The 17,016-nt window shown below is 41.0% G+C and overlaps 1 protein-coding gene across 2 annotated transcripts in view; it reads right to left on the bottom strand.

Moving 5' to 3' along the window:
* Positions 1–17,016, bottom strand: part of CREB5 (cAMP responsive element binding protein 5) — a 474,076-nt gene that overhangs the window by 97,462 nt on the left and 359,598 nt on the right. For both annotated transcript variants that reach the window (XM_056117946.1, XM_056117947.1), the window contains 2 exons: positions 10,269–10,395; positions 4,033–4,143 (listed from right to left, as the gene is read on the bottom strand). In XM_056117946.1, the coding sequence (XP_055973921.1) occupies positions 4,033–4,143; positions 10,269–10,395 (238 nt within the window). The remainder of the gene's footprint in view (positions 1–4,032; positions 4,144–10,268; positions 10,396–17,016) is intronic.

The following is a 17,016-nucleotide window of genomic DNA, read 5'->3' as shown; positions in this document are numbered from 1 at the left end:
CCCGTGGCATATTCGATAAGTCAAAAACAATAACAACAAGTCTCACGATGGAGATGTTACTGGTGCCCGCTTGAGCAACTCTATGAACAACTGGAGGACAGTGCTACAGTGCTACATTTACATTTGAAACCTTAAATTTTGTTGAGCCATTTTTTAATTTCTCGAAATAGTAGAATGGAGCCAATTTCCTTATCATGGTACTTACTATTCAGAGGACACGATCAGGTCACAGTTGTACAAACCTTATCTCTAGACTTCATTAATCATATTCACACTTAAGGTAAAATTTTAGCTGAGTGACAAGAGCTCTCTCCAAATGGTCACTTATAGGCATTCTTCTCTCTGTCAGTTTCAACACCACAATAGTCATTCTACCACTAATTAACACAGATGAGCATTTTCCTCATTCTGCATTTAGCTTTCAACCCACACATGGGTTTGTTTTTCTATTTTCATATTTTGTACTGTGTCTGTGTACATGTGATGCCAGGGATAAAGCCGAGGACCTCACACACATGTAGTATGCACTTTACTGAGGAACCATATCTCCAGTTCTACTGCTTTCTCTGAAAAAGGAAAATGGTGAAGGGTAGGGAGAACAGAAACCAAGATCTTTCGTAGTCAATCAGAGATTGGTTTAAGTCTCACAAATAGAAGTGCTCACAAATCTCCAGCACCATGAAAATACCAGATCTACATAAACTCTGGCCAGCAGAGAGGCTGGAAGTGAGTTCCATCTCATTTGTATGTCCTCTACATGATCTGTTTCCTTCTTTCCACCTTTTCTTTTTCTCTCTTCTCACTGCCCCCTAACCTTCCCTTTATCCTTGGAATGCTGAAAACATTCGGTGAACTTATCTGCCAACTCTTCAGTGCATTTCTCTTCTAACTAGCCCCATTTTCATGGAAAACCCACATAGATGCTGGGGATCTGGGAGAAAATAACATGCATTGTCGATGGATAGAAAGATGGAGACTCTCAGAGCTTTGTCTGTTTTGACCCCAGATAAAATTCATAGACAAGAAGAGAGCTCAAAAAGCAGGAGCACATACTTAACATGCAGGACTCCTGGGTTCAGTCTCGATACTGAAGGGTCCTTGAGCATCACAGGGTACAGATCTAGAGCACACTGGTCCCCACCAATGAAATCCAACCTGATGTAATTCACTTGTTTAATCATGAGACCATATATTCGTTAGTTTAATTCTTCAGCAAAAGAATCCATGAAACTGACTTATAATCTGCTAGAGTTTTGATGAACCAGCTCAGCCCGTTGTAGGGCTACTGAAAATCAAAATGCAAAAAGAGAAAGAACAAGTGTGCTTCCTGATTAGGAATTACACTGTATTTCTTCTTGGAAATATGTAGTGTGCTCTTTGCTACAGTAGAGACATTTACAGTATAGTAAAACCAATTTGGGCCAAGATGGAGGGTGTCTTAGAAGATGTACATTTAAAATACATCTGTCTTAAGCTCTCCTCCACTTTCAGGACCCCTAGACTCTTCTGGAGATTCAGAAGAATGGTTTTGCAATGGTTTTGCCAGAAGCTAGGAGAATGAATGGACTGGAGATTCTCTCAGCGTGGCCCACAGGGACTAGGTCTGCATTGGGGTGGGGGTGGGGCAGGCGACTGGCAACATCTTGCTTTCAGCACTCTGATTCCTCTTGTGCTACCAAAACACATCCCACAGAGTGCACAAGAGTCCATGTGTGACCTTCAGAGAAGTCCTTGAAAACAATGAAACTAGAGCCTCATTTTAAATCTGGAATCCATTCCAGCCTCAAACAGGAAGAAAATTAGGCATATAACAACAAAGTTCAGAGAAACCTGGGGAGGCTCTAGCTGACATTAAAATAGGGAAGATTTTTCTTTTCCTTCTTCACCTTCACTAGTTTGTAGTTCATGAAAGCTTTTCATCTGAGTCACCCAAAGCTTCTAGACAATACAGTTAGTTGATGGCAATACGTAGTTTATCCAGTGGATAAAGCATTCAGAAGAAGAGATGTTGAGTAAAATAGTCAAAGTCACTTTCTCACTCTATTTTAAGCTACTAAGAGAATTCTATTGTTTCCAAATATAAGGGACCAATACTACCGTTTTCTTCTTGGATTAATTTCAGAGTCAAAGGTAGGTGCTAGAAGTGAAAATATTTTCCCCAAAGCCCCAATTCCATTAGCCCAGAAATTATGGATCTGGAATTATTCATTCACTTAGAACATAAGTCAGCAGAGTTTGCTTGCTTAGTAAAGTTAACTTGACAAACATTTGTGGGTTAAACCAGTTTTGATTAAGTACAGACAATTCGCTTTTGTCTGTACCTGATATTATTCATGATCAATTTTCCATATCATCTTTTTATTTTATAACTACAAATAAGTATACACTTGGAGCAATTTCCCTTTTTGCCATCAAGAAAGGGGTACTTCTGAGTCACATGGTGGCAATAAAATCCAGTAAAAATCAATTGACAGGGAACTTTGCTTTGGAATTATATCTTGAATATATCTATAGTTTATCTGGGAGATCTCTAAAGCAAACAAGATACTTCTAAAATAATGCAATAGAAGGTAGAGGTGGAAGATAGAATTTGATGCTTAGATTTAGAATTCTTATTAGCTACATGCATAACTTAATTTTGTTTTTTTCTTAAGTACCTTCACAGTTCATTAAAAAAATTTTCCTTAGAAAAAAAGTAAGAAAGTTAAATGGCATGACTTTGGTCTCCAAAACAGATGCCAGTTTGAACTTTACTCTGCCAACAACTATTTGGTTTGGCGCTGGAGGACTTGGGCTGAAAAAATATTTGTCAGTTCCAAAAAGATTTCACAAGCTTTTCTGGCGAACCTGGTGCCATGTGGCATATCCCTGGGACTGTAACATAGAAAGGGAACACTCCTGACCACAGATTTGCCGTGGCCAGCATGGTCAACGCTAGGAGCTCACTCAAACTTCCTTGGGTCAAGATGCTGCAAGTCAAAAGAGTGAAATTTCAAAGAGCAAGTAACTGAAGTAGGCATCCAAAATTCTTGCTGGCAGTGAAAAAAAAGTCACTGGGTTTTGATGGCTCCATTTTCCAACTGTCAATAACGGCCCCAGAGCAACTATCAGATGTGATCCCCAACATGTCCAGTTATTCACAAAACCACGTAAATCTCAAACTCCTACATGTTATCCTTAGCCAAGAACAGATAGGAAAAAAGAAAAAAGAATGAATGAAAAAATAAAAAAGAAAGAAAATGCAAGCAGATCTTTTATTGCCCTCCGCAAGCTTACTAATTTCATTGTCAGCATTTAACAAGACAAACATGGAATGGCTTGTAACTCCACAAAAATATAAGCAGCATATTTAGTTAATATCGCACATAGCAGTGATTCTATGAATACTTAGTACAGTATAAAGATCCAATCTATCACTGGGATTTGGAAAGACTAGCCAAACTGCCCATAAATCTTAAATGGCTATAGTCAATGAAGGTTGTGGCATAAAATCATGCATTTTAGTAAGGGTCGCAGCTAGTCTAGAAGAAAATAGGACTCTGATGCTTTCAACTTAGTCACATCTAACCACTATCACAACAAAAACAAACAAAAAGAACCCCACTATATTTTCATAATTGCATCTGCTTAAAAACACAAGTCTGTTTCAATGGGATGGACTTAGAACAGCACCAGAACTTGAACAACCTCGAAGCACACAAAGTCTAGGTTATATTTGCTCATTTCACATTATTCACAAATGCACCTCCCATTCAGTCCTCCGAATCTCCTCAAACTCCTAAAACTTCCGTCACTTTCACCAAGACCACACACGGCTCCAAGGCTTGCTACGTGATTGTCAAGGATGCCAAGATTCACTAATAAATAGCCTCAAAAAGAGAGCCAAGCTCCAAACTGCCTCTCTACAGAAAAACTCATTCAATTTCAACAAAGACAGTGCCACCATCTCCCAACATTGCTAAAATGTAGAAGCCAGTATCAAACTCAACAGAAAAAAAGTCATAAAACAAATGGATGATAATTGTGCTTTACCATTTTGGTTTCTGAGTGCATTGGCTGGACTTGGGGAGAAGCACAGGGGTTGCTGAGATTCGGGCCCTGCATCCCCAGAAGACTGGAGTTCACTGACATTTGTCTCTCCATCTAAGAGAAAGGAAAGCAACCGAGTTAGGAGTGTGAAAATAACAGCAGGATTCACAAAGCTGCATTTCTCAAATGTATCACTCAGAATTTTTTGAATAACTTAGGAGAAAGTCTGTGCAGTGGGGGAAGGTATGTAAAGTGCTACCAAGGACATCAAACACCTGTCGGAAGCTGTGCCTCCCAGAAAGAGGTTCCATCCCAAAAGGATTGTGTTGTCGCAACAGATTTCCAAACAAAGTTTATTTCTAGTCTTGCAAACATGCCAACTATTCATTTCTATAACTATGAAAAACAATATTTGCATTGAAAATTCTGGAAGGGGGCCAGAATGACAGCACAGAGGGAAAGGTGGTTGGCTTGCATGTGGCCAACCCAGGTTCCATCCCCAGCATCCCATATGGTCACCCCTAACCCTGGCAGGAATGATCTTTGAGTCCAGAGCCAGGAGTAAGTCTTGAGACAAAATGTCTGGGAGTATATTTACATACCAAATGATTATGTCTTTATTTTCTCCTTAGATCTTATGCAAAACATACATCATTTTAGCAATATAAAGTAACTGAAAAGCAGTGGTACTCTCAACTGTGATGAGACTTTCTATCGTTTTAGCCCATATGAACAAAATCCAAATGATAAAGCACAAATTTATATCACAGCCCCTAAGGTTACTAACAGCAGTGGTTTCAGGCATCACAGCAGGGATAGGTTTCTGGGTAAGTGCAAAAAGCATCCCAGGACATTGAATGGCAGATGACCAGGCAGATGATGATGCTCCTACACTGTCCTGCTGGCCTGCCTAAGAGTCAGGAATTAATATCACTTGACTTGAGTGCTGGCATTTCTGTATCTAGAGTGTGTCTTTAAAAAGTCAATACAGAAAAATCTCTATTTCACCAGGGAAGGTGTGCCTGGTTAATATTTTCTGTTTAGCAGAAAGTTAGCACATTTCAAAAAAGTTTAATAAAGCAAATGTACTTTATACTAAAACCATTCTGAATAGAAAATTACTTTCCTGAGGGCAGGAGAGTATTCCCCACTAATACAAGCATTTTTTTCCATTTGCCAGATGATGGAAATGAAAACAATGGTCGGAAATTTTAGAGAACCAAGTTTCTGCCCAAAGTTAGCCTAGGTGGTCTTGGGAAATGGAGCTCCTTATCACAGGAGTGCCTCAGAGAGGGAGGACGGAAACCTCCCACACTAGCAAGAGAGTGTCAGTCAAACAGATCCGTCCAGGGCCGGCCCTTCCATTGTTGAGATTCTTTAACTGCAATTCCTGATGTGTCTGCCTGACAATTAAGGTCTGGACGACAATTAAGACATCAATATGTGGGTTAGTAGAAAAGCTCTCTCTAAGTCTCATAGATGACCAGGAGTGAGTACTCCCTCTCGCAGCAAATCACTTTAAGTAAGCCTTAGCTTCACCTGTCATCTAGCACTGGCCAGCTATGTAAAACCATTTGAAAAGAAGCCATGTATCGAGGAATTTCCCATTAGAGCACTCCAGCAAACCTTACGAAGCCTTCACAGTCTGGTAAAATAAGAATCAATTTTCAGGCCAGGGAGATGGCTCAAGGGGCTTAGAGCACATAATTTGTATGGAAGCTCAGTTTCATTCCTTCCCCAGTATCACATGGTCCGGAGAGCACAATCAGGATCCAGTCCTGTGGATATTAGCCCTCAAGTATCCCTGGATGTGACCCCAAAATAAAAAATACAAAAAAAGGATTCACTCATATTCCTATTAAATGTCCAGGCTACCTAAGGCCTCCAATTTGAGCCAGAGGCACACTGAGCAGTGCTCAGTGATTATTTCTAGTTGGGGTCACAGGATGCAAGGCAAGCGCCCTATCTCTCCAGCCCAAGAAGACAATTAAAAAAAATTTTAACTGGAGAAAAATAAATACAGACATAATATAGAAATATATGATTATATACAATGCCTAGATATGATGACAAACACATTAATGGGTGTACAGATGAGCATTATTGAGGACATTAATATTTGCGAATTACAAAGCCGTGAAGATTTCCCTGGAGATGCTCATTACTGCCCACTCCCTCTTGCAGAGGTGGGTAATAGGAGGATAGAGGAGCATTTCACCTCTGTTGCCAACTGGTGATCCTCTCCTAGAGGAAAATCAAACCCAAATAAGATTTTGCTTTCAGTTTTCCAAAGGAAGCTCATTTAGAAGTAAAAATGGTTGTTCAATGACTTCCCAGCTTCCAGCCTTGGCGCTCTGCAAAGTCGAGAGACAGTAGCCTGCTCGCAGCCTTGGATCCAGTCAGCCACACTTCCCTGCTTTCCGGAAAAATCAGTGTATGACTCTTTCTACCCCATGACTCACAAATTAAACAGAATATTCAAAACAGACTGATTTCTCTATGTAAAAAGAAAAACAAAACACATTTTTCCATCTTAGTGATCATAGGGGGTCAGCAAGAGCTTCTTCAAAATAACTTGCTGGTGTTTGGTGTCAATACAACACCAAGGCATTGGCTTAGCTTTGATGGGCAGTACAGAATGAACAGTGAGGACAAAACATAAACACACAGACACACAGACACACACACACACACACACACACCTAGACACCATACCACAACCCCCTTTCCCAGCCCCGCCCATCATCGGCTTTGTTCAACTGTAGGGAACTTTGAGCACAGCAGGTAAAATATCCAGATTAAGGAGCACATTTTGTTTAAGTTGCATGAAGAAAGAAATTGGAAAACAGATGTTTAAAGAACTTTAGTTCACAAGGTTTTTTTCATTAAAAGTGAGTGCTCAGAGCTATATTTTGCATGCAGGGTGCCTGGGTTGGATCCTCTGTGGCTGGAAACAACTTCTGAGACACACTGAGGGCTCAAAAATCAAACAAAAAATGTGGGTGCACATAGTAAATTATTTCAGCATGTGAATTTCAAGACAGGAAGTTATAACCTCGTGACTCTTTGAAGGCAACACTTGTTTTGTTCCTCACTCCATGCCAGCTTTATATAGGACATGGCACATAGAAGGTGCTCTTTGCTAAAGCTTGAAGGAAGACAGAAGGGAGGGAGGAAGGAAGCTTAAAGGAAGGAAGAGAGGAAGGACACATTGTCATACCTGGGGTTTTGTGAGAATGTTTGGTCTGGTAGCATGAATGCTCAACTTAACCCACAAGACAATTACTCCCAGAGAATCACAGCTTCCCTAGGGAATATCTCTAAGGGAAGAACATGCTTGAAATGGCAAAGTTAAAGCACAGGAGCTGGCGACTTATTAATAAGGACATTTAGGTTGCAGATACTTAGTAGCTAAAACACTTTCTTCGTCAAAGGTGGTTCTAGGCTTTTGAGAGATCTCTGTTCACTAGTATGTTATCATTACTTTAGACTATGGCTTCTGGACCTCAGCACTATTGTTGCTTTTTGTTTGTTTATTTTGTTTTGTGGCCACACCTGATGTTGCTCAGAACTTATCCCTGGCTCTTTACTCAGGGATCATTTCTGGCACTCTCAGGGACCATATGAGATGCCACGGATTGAATCCAGGTTGGCCATGTGCAAGGAAAATGCTCTATGCACTATAATATCCCTCTGGCTCCCAAATAAGTCTAACCGAGTTTGATCCCCAGCATCCCATATGGTCCCCTAAGCTCGGCATGAGTAATTCTTGTGTGAAGAGTCAGGTGTAATCCCTAAGCATAGCCTGGTTTGTGGCCCAAAAACAACAACAACAAATTCTTTATTGGGGGCTATGCTGTGCATTTTTAGGAATCTGGATTTTATGCTCTAAAAGTCAATAGTGTTCCCCTGATCCTGCCCTCCACTTAAATGACAATCAATCACTGCTCTACACTCATTCCATTGCCATGGCAGCTATGCACACCCAAGTCATGGCCCTCCCATCAGGGTGGCATTCTTGACTTTTTGTCTAATCTGCCCCTGGACCATACACCTGATTCTTTCCTTCTATTGTGAATCAGCAACAGGAGGTGAACTGGTGACATAAAATGATATGTTGGAAATCAGTGGCTGGTACCTTTCCTCAGTGCTCTCCAGGCCCAGGAGTTCCAGCTTGGGCAATGGTGTACAGTTCAGTAAACTGATTAAGAAAAATAAAATTTAGAAATTGGTATTTTTCTAGATAATCATAAGATTTTTGAAATGGAACTGTTTCTGAACAACAGGAGTTTATTCTTTTGTAAACTACAGTTCTTTAAAAAACTGGGGTTTTATTGGGGGTTACACTCAGTAGTGCACAGGGCTTACTCCTGGCTCTGTGCTCAGGAATCTAGTGGGGCACAGGGTACCATATGGAGCTCTGGGGGGATTTAATCTGGTTGGATGTGCACAATGCAAGTGTCCCACCTGCTGTATTTCTCTGGCCTCTAGACAAGAGGGTTTGTTTTCTTAAAGCACTGACTAAAACAGGAGATAATGGCATTGGTGGTGCTGGCTTTCCTTCCTCTGATGATGGCAAGGTGAGCAATGCATCGGATCTGTCTCTGTAGCCCAATCCTGCAAAGACTAGGAAGCACATGGACTGCTCAATACCTGCAGTGGGCAGGTCCACTCTGAACTATGACCACCACGGCCTTCTCCACTCTCTGAGAAGGCTGCTGGGGGTAAATGAACAAGCTGCTCCCACCTGTGTAAACTGAACTAAGATTTCCAGTCACAGATCTTTCTCACAAACTGGGTGACATTAGCTCATTCCTCTTCTTGCTCTTCAGCTTTCATTCATCAAAGGAGTTATCAATAATTACTGCTTTCTTCCCCACCTACCCATTGTTATGAAGGGAGAACAAACAGAAATAATGACTAGCAGACAATTCCATAAATGTCAACTGTTCTGCAAAGAATTGCTAGAATTGTAGGAGGGTTTTACTTTATTTGATAAATTGTTTTCAGGGCTTTTGAGCTCTTGTGGCCCTGTGAATAGTAACACAGCCACTAAAGCACAAAGTCAGTGAGGATGAGGAAAAAGCTAAGGGTAGGGACTCTCACAGACGACTGAACAACGTCTGCTCTGAAATTGTCAGTATCTCTCTTGGAAGTTATTTTGATGTTCCCAGGGGGCAGCAGGACTATGGAATGGTTTACAAGTAAATCAGAGTCAGACTATCTGGATTTAAATCCTGATTAACTCACCTCTTAGGTCTGTGAGTTTAGCCAAGTTATTCAGCCCCCCCCCCCCAGCCTCAATTTTGCCACCTGTAAAATGAGACAGCAGTGTGTGCCTTATACATACTGTCTCACTGTCTTGTCAGAGCAGTGAAAGAGAATCTATGTATCATGCAAGCACTGGGCTCCGAAGCTAGATTTCCTGGGTTCAGAACTCAGCAGCTTACTTCATCACTGGCCTAGTGACTTGAATAACTTTCCTCATTCAAAAAAATAGGGAGAATACCGGGCTCTCTGTCTGAGGACTGTTTCATGTGCTGCAGTGTTTCACAAGTGACTAGCACATGGTAAGCATTCAACAAACACCAGTGTAATGAAAAACACATGAGGTGCACTAATAAATATTAGCAGCTATTCTGGGCCATGTTTTTTTTCTTTTTTTGTTATTTTTATACCACTATATCACTGGAACGATAGCACAGTGGGTAGGGCCTTCCTTACACGTGGCCGACCCAGGTTCGATTCCTCCACCCCTCTCGAAGAGGCCGGCAGGCTACCGAGAGTATTTCACCCGCACAGCAAAGCCTGGCAAGCTCCCCGTGACATATTCGATATGCCAAAAACAGCAACAAGTCTCACAATGGAGACGTTACTGGTGCCTGCTCGAGCGAATCGATGAACAACAGGAGGAGAGTGCTACAGTTATTTTTATAAATATTACTGAGGATGACTGAACAGCTCACTGGTAATTGAGACACAGTCATAAAAGTTAATGTCCTGAAACCAGTTCCTGATGTGGTGACCATCCTTGTCACCTGTGGGAAGATGGGAAAAGCCTCCGTGGGCAGCACAGAAGGATGGTGGAACTGACAGGATGCCTCCGATGGAGAACAGGACTTGAAGAGAACCGGCACGAAGCTCCACTCTCCCTCCAGAAACCATTCCTGCCAGTCAACTTGGTCTCAGCTTTTTTCATGACTCTTGCAAAAGCCTCAGCAGAAGCAAGATGCACTTACTGGCATCAAGACGGCGGAAGATCCCGGCATCGTGGGGTTGGGCAGGGTCCCAGGCATGGAGGCTGGCATGGGCTGTCTCTGTCGGCTGTGGAGTTGGAGCAGAGAAGATAGAGAGCCTGGGACAGGCCTGGAAACAAAGACAAAAGGCAAATATTAATCCTGAGGCTCTGCCTGCTGCTTCTTGCCATCCAGAGCAGGGCTACCCGGGGGAAAGAGCAACAGATCAGACCCTCTGATGGGAACCACGTAATTGAGGATATTAGGGAAATCATAACAAATGAAACACAAGCCTGGTTTCCTTCGCTGCTTCCTAGTTAATACATCAAATTCCACTCCATTTCCTGACCTTTGATCTCTAACCGATGGTCAATGGTCAAACAGCCAGTGTTCGCCCTCGTATCCCCCCATCTTCAGAAAGGGACGAGGTGGCCACACCCTGTGTTGTGTCAGAAATCTCTGTCCCCTGGCAGGTCTCCGAGTCTGAGATCCTAGTGCATTTGTTTTATCTACACTCTCTCCACTCTTCCACCTGGAAGCCTCCCTGGCTTTGCTCTAGATACACTTCCAATAGCTGGATTTGCAGAGCCAACTTCATTCATGAATTCCCATTAGGAACCTGCCCTGATTATTTTTTTTCAGAGTTCGCTGTTGTGAGTGGAAAAAACCAATGTCAGGTCACAAACCGAAGCAGTGGATGGAGGCTGACTGCACTCTGGCCAGCCTTTCCCTGGTGAGTCCAGAGCCCAGCCCCCAGTTACCAATCCCTCATTTCATAATAACTCGAGGTGTTAGGCTGTTTGACAGGAACAGAGCTTGGCCTGACCCACAGGACTTGGGTAAGCATTCCTCTGGGGAGTACATAGCTGGAGCTTTTGCTTCAATTTGCCAGAAAATTGTTTTAAGGGCCTTAAATTGATTTAATGAGCCAGGGAATGTGGGGCTGAGGGAAAAGGGGAATTATTTGTATTTATTAAAAATAGCAAACAAGTGACCTCTTTGGCTAAATTCTCAATCTCCTGATGCTTTTGCCCTGGGGAGCTGTATACATGTCAAGCTTAACAACAAATAAATAAAGGAAAACAAATAAACAAACACCCCTCAGTACCCCCTTGGTCTTCCATGTTAAACAGTCTTCTGGAATCCATGACAGAATAAGCTCTTTCAAAAGTCATGTATTTTCTTGAAAATAAAACCAAACAGAACTGATGCCTCATCCTCAGAACTGGTTCTTGTTCCAGAAAGAGATATCCTGTACAAGCTGTCACCCACCTGTGCTGTTCTGAAGAATGGTCCTTCTCAGAACCCATTAGAGCAGCACAAGAGTTTTTTCTTTGAAGTTCATTGCTGGGTCAGGGATGCGACTTAAGTGGAGGAGCACAACCTTTGCATGTTCGAGGCCCTGGGTGTGATCCCTGGCACTGCATGGTTTCCTGAAGGTCACCAAGTGGGAACCTGATTACACTCTGCACCCACACCAACAGCCAAGCACTGCAGGGAGTAATCCATATAGTGATTACATAAAACAAAAAATAGTGCTGCTGTTTTTAAAAATATGTAGGGGCTTGGGAGATAGTCAATGAGCTGGAATGCTTATTTCACATGCTAAAAATTCTGTGTTCAATCCTCAAACCATAGGATCCTCCAAGCACCGCTTGTAGAGACCCCTGATCATTGTCAGGTGTGGCAACACAAATCTACAAAATTCCCTAGAAATAGAGCCCACTGTCCTTCATGGATGATTTATAAAGACATGTAGACTAAAATGGAAGAACTTCAACATGTTTTTCCTTCCCATTGCTATTATGATTCCAAAGAAGATGAAATTTTTTATTTTTCCTCCTGAGAACTCCTTTGGAAACAGAGCTAGCTGTCACAAGCTCACACATCACAGAAGGATTAGTCACAAATTTTTACATGATTAAGAAGTTGTGCATATAAAAATAAAGAAGAATATAAAAATTATACAGAGTATGCAGCGCTATGAAAAATCACACCCAGTTTTGTTTATAGGACATGTGTCTAAGTAGTTATGAAGACCAAGCAGCTTATAATAATGAAACAAGTGTTTTCAGAGACACATATCAAGTACTATAATTATTTATTGACATGTGCCTGTGGGACCCCTGGAGTATGGATTAACAATAAGGATTAGTAAATTTTACAATTCCAGGAAATTACTGGTTTCAATGACTAAGAGATTCTATAGTAAGTTGTGACTTCACTTATTCAGTGAAAATTCCAATAAGATTATGGGCTCTGTCAACAGAAAATATTAATTTATATGTGTGTGTATTTCTGCAGTATTCATGTTTTGTTTGGGACCTGTAATGAAAAGAGCTGTATATGAAAGCATATGAGGTTTGGTCACACAAAGCTCCTCTAAGATTAATACTCTGAACTTCCTAGTTTCTGATGAGAAACGTTCATTGAGATCATCTCAAGAAATCCTAGAAATGGCTCATCATTCATTCACCCATTCAAACATTTGTCTATCTACCCTTACATAAAGGTATATAAAAGTGCGATATATATAACATTTCTATATGTACGTAGATCGTGCATACATATACATAAATATAGATTACTACTCTATGTTCCTGTAATAACAAGAGGAGAATGCTCCGATTATAGATAATTAGGGACATGTTAAAAACCCAAGATGATTTACAACATCATCCTTATGAGTAAAGGGTAACATTAACATCATTTATATTTTGTTTTCAACATGACATTAAAAATAATCTTGGTTATCAAATTTCATTGATGGGTTATTATTTTAATAAAGCAATTTAATGATGGTGTGAATGGAGATGCAAAGTAATTAAATTCAAAATGAGCTTTAATTTTCCCCAAACTATGGAAAACTCCTAGTTGTTCAAGATAATTAGAAATGGTATTTTTTGATTCAATGTTATTATTTACTCAATTATTTCCACACAATGTATAGATACACTATATTTTAAGATCAAGCATTTCTCATTAATTAATAAAGGCTTTTAGGGTATTGGGCTTTCCCTGGACTACAATAATAATTATCTAATGATGCCAATCAGAACAATTAGCAATATATACTTAAAAAGGAAAATAATTATTTAAGAGAGCCTAATTATAACTTTGGATTCTCAATAATTGTGACTTGTTCTTTAATATAGATTCTGTAGTAATTTCTCTACAAAACTTGGTTTTAAACTACATGAATTTAAAGCAAAAGAGTTTATGCCTGCCCATCAATAGGTATTCAAAGTATAAGATGGGAATTGTACTTAGCTTGGTCCAAAGAACAATCATTTGTTCAGAATATTAAGACTGTTGAAGCAAGCTTGGTATTGGAATCACTGTTAATCATCTTTTTTTCTTTTTGTTAATAGAAATGAATATCATTTGATTCCTGACACTTGCATAAAACTTCCTATATTACAATGTTTCATATGGCATTTGCCTTGCACGCAGCCAACATGGCTGACCCGAGTTCGATTCCTCTGCCCCTCTCGGAGAGCCCAGCAAGCTACCGAGAGTATCTCGCCCGCACGGCAGGGCCTGGCAAGCTCCCCGTGACGTATTCGATATGCCAAACACAGTAACGACAAAGTCTCCAATGGAGACGTTACTGGGCCCGCTCGAGCAAATCGATGATCAACGGGAGGGCCTTTACCTTTACCTTTACCATATTTTTCTAAGTATTCTCACCTTCACATGACTTGATACGTGCAATGTCGTTCACAGACCATATTACATCCTTTTTACTCAGAACTGAACTGAATACAGAAACACTTAAGTCTTCCCGAGGACATGCGGTCATGAACAGAAGCAGGGCTTACACTTAGCTTGCAACCTGAGGCTTCCCTGCCACACCTTGAGCGTTTCCATAACTAAATTCTTATTGATTTTCTAGACTAAAACAAATTCACGGTCCATTTTCCATGATATTCACACTGCTCCCTGGAGTTTCCATGAAATGCTAAAAATTTGGCAGTACTACTAACATGAGGAGTCCCTCATCCATGAGAAATTATGCTTTTTCCTTAAACACACACACACACACACACACACACACACACACACACACACAAACTTCCCAAACAACACATCAGTTAGACTTTAAAAATAAGAGGGCAATTGCAGTAAAGTTGTGAAAACAAAGACCCAACAGTCTTTCTCTAGTGCAGGCTTGTTGCCATGAGCTAATAATTCCAGACTTTGAGCAAGCCGAGCCTCCTTTTTAATAACCATATGCCTCTAGGTAAAGTATTTCTACTAAAAATTATTGAGGCATGGAACAAGGTAAGATGTGTGAGCTCATGTTGGATTGTTCAATTACTAAACTGAGTCTCGTAGCATTAAGAGTTTTCCAACTTGACAGATTACTCCTCTTTACACACTTGTATAAACATACTGCTTACGGCTGAAATCTATGTAAGCTTTTCTTTCAATTAAAATGTCAAGGATGACAGACTGTGTTTTCATTGTCCTTAACAGGACGATAGGCACCACAGCAAGCGATTTCATGTCCTCATTTCCACTCCACTCTCCCAAAGGATGTTTTCCAGTCTAAGGGTGTCTGAAAAGCGTGGGCTATATCTGCTGGTCTGCTTTGCCCTTGGACATGTCTGACCAGTGTGAAGGAGCTAAAGGCCAGTGCTTTTGTTTAGAAAATCTCAGAAGGGTCACTCCACACAGCTCTCCTTTCCCATGTCTTCAAAAGATCAGTGGTACCCAGGGATTGTCTATTAAACTCCCGGGCCAGATGATCTGCCAGGTTTGTGGTCAAGAAGGCGAAGAGTCACATGTACACGCATGCACGCGCGCACGCACACACACACACACAATCTTAAGCAGATCAAAAGGACTTGTGGGGTGCAGGGCAAAATAAAAGGCTTCAAGGTAAAATTATGTCAGGAAGAGCATAAGAGAAAGAGACTCCATGGAGAAGAGATTCCTTCACTTTGGGGATCTCTATACCATTACCTCTCCAGTGAAAGGATCAGACCACAGACCCATCTCACAAACCCTTGAAAAGATAAGAGTAAGATTCTAGAACTTAAAATGAAAAAAAAGTTCTTCATCTAGTGAGACCTGCATATCTCATTATGATATCAGTATTCATAATTGTCTGTGAGGGCAGTTTGAACCCTAACACACTGTAAGTAGGCAGTGTCTAAATTACATGAAACAAAATTGGGAGTGGGGGTTCCCAATCAGTGCTCAGGAGGTCCAGGGCCTCAGTGGTGTTTCCTGGCCAAGCAAGCCAGCAGTTCAGTGGCCCAACTTAAGGGCCTGAGGATGCAGTGCTTTTTAGGTGCTTCAGTGTCTGGGGATCCCCATGCCATCCTGTCACAGAGCTCACCAGAGCCATATCTGATGGTGCTCCTGGGTCTCTGGGACTCTAAGAGTCTCAGAGAACTCATGTGGTGTTGAACCAGGGACAGCCACATGTTAATTTAACCCCTGTACTTTCTCTCTGGCTTAACATTTAGTTCTTAATGTCAAGACTCCATTGAAAGCATTAATAAATTCCCAAATGAAAGGTTTTCTAAAAAGTGAGAGAGATAGTACAGCAGGTAAAGCATATCCCTTGCACACCACTGATTGTCCACTGTTTGATCTCCAACTGACTGACCACCATACAATTCCCAGCAATGAGCCCTACCAGAAGTAATCTCTGAGCACAGGGCCGGGAGCAGTCCCTGAGCACAGCTGAGCATGATCCAAAAAACTAACAATAACAAAAAAAAAGGACTTGATATGGTCTACGGCATCGACACTTCTCTCTCATGTAAGTATAATTTGATCACACACAGACTTCATAAAAAGTATTGCCCACTCTGTCTTTGCTTATGGAAAGCACGTGGTTTTCCCTTGGACTTTCTTAAATGAAGTGTTGTGGCCTAGTTCAGTAAATTCATTTAGTCTGGATTGAGCAGATGAAGAACTTAAGAGGGGGATATAAACTCATTTCCGTTGAGACTCTCTGCTTGTTCCTCCAACATTCCAAGTACGATTAACCTACCGGTTGACATTCCTAAGCCCATTCTGGAATCAAAGGTGGATTCTTCTACCTTCCATCTGGGTCCCGGCAGCCTCCATATCTGGCCTCCACCATCTTAGCCAGCTCATCTCCCTATCTCCTAAAGTGTATAGCTGCATATATTCTTCTCAATACATCTCACACTGCCCATACTTATGTGCCAGTGGGTGAAGACCAATAGGGAAGGAAAAGAGTAACACCCAGCCTAATCTTGTAGAGACTTCCTGTGGCACCCACTCTAGAGATTCACTCTTAATACAGTGAGAGCACACCAAGACAGTGGGAAAGTCAGGTAGAAAGTCAGTGTGTAAAAATAATAGTTCAGAAGGCCCTATTAGGACCAGCAGCATTGTAAACTCTCAGGGTATGACCATGGTGAAACCATGTTAAATATGTTTAATGAGACCAAAGAAATTATGGCATAGGCAGTCAGCAAAGCACAGGAAAGGATGAGTCAAAATGAAAAAAACTATATTTAAAAACAGATAGAAATGAAGTGCATATAAAAAACTAAATAGACTCTGCTGTGAGCTTCAAGATGAGATGTAGGAAGTTTCTAAAAAATAACAGAAGATGAAAAAAATTTAAAAGAAATGAATGACACACTGGAGCACTATGTCATGAGATTACGAAAAACAATATAAGACTCAGTGGTATCCCTGAAGAATAAGGATGTGAATTTGATAAAGAACCATTAGTTTAAGAAACCATAGATAAGGAGTT

Source organism: Sorex fumeus, unplaced genomic scaffold, assembly GCF_029834395.1.
Source record: "Sorex fumeus unplaced genomic scaffold, SorFum_2.1 ptg000037l, whole genome shotgun sequence".
Lineage (NCBI taxonomy): Eukaryota > Metazoa > Chordata > Mammalia > Eulipotyphla > Soricidae > Sorex > Sorex fumeus.
The sequence above is the reverse complement of the archived record's forward strand: the minus strand, read 5'-3'. Positions and strand labels throughout refer to the sequence as shown.